Source organism: Gekko japonicus, unplaced genomic scaffold (assembly GCF_001447785.1).
Source record: "Gekko japonicus isolate JY-2015 unplaced genomic scaffold, Gekko_japonicus_V1.1 scaffold653, whole genome shotgun sequence".
Classification (NCBI taxonomy): Eukaryota; Metazoa; Chordata; class Lepidosauria; order Squamata; family Gekkonidae; genus Gekko; species Gekko japonicus.
In genome coordinates this window covers 356,068-360,227 of record NW_015171524.1, presented here as the reverse complement: position 1 = coordinate 360,227, position 4,160 = coordinate 356,068, and the positions used below count along the sequence as shown (strand labels likewise).

Here is a 4,160-nt window from a genome sequence, read left to right as displayed (position 1 = left end):
CCTCAGTGCTGAGTTCTCGTGGCCCTTTCTTACGCGTCCAGGGAAATGCCGATTGCCACTTTGGGGTCAGGAAGCAATTTTTCTCCGGACCAGTTTAGCCGGGGATCTTGGAGGTTTTTTGTCACCTTCTGGGCATGGAACAGGGGTCACTTGGGGTGCAGGGGGGAGGTAGTTGTGAATCCCTGCCTTGTGCAGAGGGGTGGACTAGATGACCCTGGAGGTCCCTTCCAACTCTATGGTTCTATGAGGAATGAGAATCTTCTGCTGCTCAAGATTTGTCAATCAATGAGCTTCTAAAAGAATAAAAGGAAAAAGTGACCGTCGTTCCCTTCTGGTCACATGAAGACGCCCCTGCATGTGAAACCTGGGCCCAAGACCGTGAACTCACTGAATATGGGCAGCTTTGTTCGTTGGTAAAACCAACAAGAGGTATCCTCTGTTGTTCATTTTGCAATCGGTTGTCCTCTGGTGTTACGGTGGTTGTGTGAAACTGCTATCATCACTTAAGTCTCCAGAGGCTGAGAGCCAGTTTGGTGTCGTGGTTAAGTGTGCGGACTCTAATCTGGGAGAACCGGGTTTGATGGACCTGCTGATGTGACCTTGGGTCAGTCACAAGCTCTGGCACAGCTGTCCTTGAAAAAGAGCAGTTTCTGTCAGAGCTCTCTCAGCCCCACCCACCTCACAGGGTGTCTGTTGCGGGGAGGGGAAGGGAGAGGATTTTGTAAGCCGCTCTGAGACTCCAAGTGAAGGGCGGAGTATAAATCCAATCTTTTCTCTTCTTCTTCTACAAGTCAAAGATACCTCTGTGTGTAAAACAGGGTGATGGCAACCTGAATGGGGGGTGGGTTCAAATCCTGAAAAAGAGCTCTTAACAGGCAGGATAAGTATCACGAGGCTCGTTCTGTCCACAACACGCAAATCACCGCCTCGGTTTGCCTTGAGGCTGTGCAGGGGAGGGAGAGGGACTTCAATCCTTTGGTAAACCACTGCATTACTGCCAGAAAGCGGTGAAGACTTGGAACGACTACTGATGGAGGTTGAAGCAGAAAGCGCCGAAGGGGGATTACAGCTGAACGTCAAGAAGACCACTGGAGAAGTTAATCATGCTAGGAAAAGCCGAAGGCAGCAAGAAAAGAGAAAGACCCGACACGAGATGGATGGACTCAATGAAAGAAGCCAACGAACCTCAGTTTGCAAGACTTGAGCAGGACTGTTCACGACAGGAGGCTTTGGAGGTCATTAATTTAGAGGCTCGCTATAAGTCGAAAATAACTTGATGGCACAAGATATGCAAGTCACCTTGAAACTTGAGGAAAGGCAAGGTATAAATGTTGCTATAAATAAATAAAAATAAATGCTTCAGCACCCACGCGGATGTTGCTATTTAACAGAGATTTCTCGGAGTGACGGTTTGAGGGTTAAACTTCCCTCTCGTTTTCCTGCACGGCCACAAGGCAAATGGAGGATGCCCAAGCCTGCAGTTAGCATTTTGCAGCTGCAGAGTCATCTCTATTGTCTCTCTCTGAGTCCTTCACTACAAAAGTCCAGTTCCACCACCCCGTATGCCCATTATCTCGGCAAATCTTTCATATGGTGTAGAGCTATTTCACCCTTTGGGGAGCTGTAGCAGTGGGGGGAAAATATCCCTTGACTGCCAGATATCTGTAGCTGCTTGCATTGGAACTGGATCATCTAGCTGGATAGTGTCTGCTTGACCTTGGCCCTGGGGCCACTGACATGCAAGACTTTATTAGGGTAGTTGGCGTAATTGTTTAATTATGTAGATTGGGGTCCCCAACCGACTCCCTTCTGGGAAGGTGTTAGCTCTCGGTTGGAGATGTCCTGGTCTGGACCCGGAAGGTGGAAGAATCTACTCAGCTAAGAAAAATCCCTGTAGTGGGATGCTCCGGCCAGGCGGCGGCAGTGTGGCGATGCAGCTGTTCGGAACATGACTGGGTCAAGCCAGAAACGTTTCCACCGGGCAGTACAGCGTGTGCAACTTAAATGAATTATATGTTGTCTTCCCTATCCCCTATGAAAAACATTGTTAGTCCCCTGTCTAAAGAGTAACTGTAAATCACTTTGAGCCCACTTGTGGGGAAAGCGATTAATAAATCGAAAGCATTATTATTATTATTATTTTATGGCATCTGGGGGCGCTACCGTGCCCACTGACACCTTTCCTGGTTTCCCAGTGTTTTTAGAAATCGGGTGGGCCAGGGAGGGCTTTTGACCAGCAAGGCTTCTGATTAGATACTGAAGATTTTGATTGGCTGTGCGGATTTATTTAAAAAGTTGTTTCGGTAGTGGCTGCCATCAGAGCACAAGGATCTTTCGTCACTGTGTGACCGAAGGTAAGCTCTGCAGCGGCCATCTATGGGCAGGCCCCGCCTCCTGCAGCAGCCATTTTGTGGCAGCCATTTTGTCATTGCGCCCCCCCCCAAAAACCCAAAAAAAAAGCTGTGTCGGAATTCCAAATGTGCCGCAGGCTCTAAACGGTAGGGGGGACCCCTGATGCAGATGAAGGGCTTTGAAGATTTACCTGGATTTCAGTAAAGCTTTTGGTAAGGTTCCTTATGACATTCTGATGGGCAACTGGAAGACCGTGGACTGGACTATAGGACAGTTCGGTGGATAGGGAACTGGTCAGAGGACCGCACCCAAAGAGTGGAGGTCAGTGGCGTTTCATCACATTGGAGGGAGGCGTCCAGCGGGGTGCCGCAGGGCTCGGTTTTGGGCCCGGTGCTTTTCAATATTTTTATCAGTGATCTGGATGAAGGGGTAGAAGGGCTACTCATTAAATTGGCTGATGATACCAAATTGGGAGGAGTAGCAGACACCCAAGAAGACAGAGTTAAAATTCAACAATAGCTGAATACTCTGGAGAAGTGGGCAATTGCGAACGGGATGCAGTTCAACAAAGATAAATGCACAGCATTACATCTGGGCCACAAAAATGTCATGCACTAATACTGGATGGGGGATACGTTTCTGGGGAGTAGTGCATGCGAAGGAGATCTTGGGGTCAGAGTGGACTGTAAACTAAATATGAGCAGTCAGTGTGATGCGGTGGCAAAAAAGGCAGATTGGGTTGTATTAAAAGGGCCACAGCACCGAAATCGCAGGAGGTCAGAGCCCCTCTGTATACTGCCTTGGTCAGGCCGCACCTTGAGTACCGTGTGCAGTTCTGGAGGCCTCACTTCAAAAAGGATGTGGGCAAAATCGAGAGGGTGCAGAAGAGAGCAACGAGGGTGATCGGGGGTCTGGAGACTGAGCCCTGCGAGGAAAGGCTTAAGGGCCTTGGGAATGTTTAGTCTGGAGAACAGGAGATCGAGGGGGGGACATGATTGGTCTCTTTAAATATTTGAAAGGCTGTCCTTTGGAGGAGGGGCAAGGAGCCGTTCCAGTCGGCAGCAGAGGAGAGGACCCAATGCAACGGGTTTAAATTGCATGCAGAAAAGTATCGGCTGGAGATCAGGAAACACTTTTTCAGGGTCAGAGTGGTTCAAAGGTGGGATCAGCTGCCCAGGGAGGTGGTGAGCTCCCCTTCACTGGCAGCTTTCGAGAAGAGGCTGGACGAATATTTGTCAGGGATGCTTTAGGCGGGTCCTGCATTGGGCAGGGGGTTGGATGAGATGGTCTCTATGGCCCCGTCCAACTCTATGATTTTATGATCCTGATGTGCACCCCAACGTTTTCATGCTAAGAGTAGGTTCTTCTCCTCTCCCTCCTGTTTCCCACAGGTCATCACGAGCTCCCAGCAAAATGTGGACACCTCACGTAAGCGGCTGCAGGAAGACCTCCACCTTCAGAGCTGTGGAGCGTTGAGCTCGCCCGTTGCCTTCCTTCGTCGGGCCCACATCCGGCACAGTCTAGAGCGGGGCAGGCCGCACAGTTTAATCGGAGTCTGCCGAGAGACTATCCTTTGACAGTGACCCCGTGGCCCCCCTCCCAGTAAGGAATACAGACTCTAGCAAAGGCAGCTGACTCATGGGAGCATTGCCGAGAAACGGATGACTTCGAAACAGGGAAGTCTGTACGTCCTGACACGTCTTCCTCGCGCCGTCCTGTTTTGGATCTTCCTTTTCAGAGGCTGAAGGCTCTCCCCGCTTCCTTCATGGAAAGTCAACTCACGTCCCATTTTTTTCTACAAAAAAGAG

The 4,160-nt window shown here is 50.0% G+C and overlaps 1 protein-coding gene across 1 annotated transcript in view; it reads left to right on the top strand.

Moving 5' to 3' along the window:
• FAM189A1 (family with sequence similarity 189 member A1) overlaps positions 1 to 3,929 on the top strand; it is an 82,376-nt gene extending 78,447 nt beyond the window's left edge. Inside the window, exon 7 of the mRNA XM_015419496.1 lies at positions 3,744 to 3,929. Coding sequence (XP_015274982.1) covers positions 3,744 to 3,929 — 186 coding nt within the window. The remainder of the gene's footprint in view (positions 1 to 3,743) is intronic.
• Positions 3,930 to 4,160: the final 231 nt, after the last annotated feature.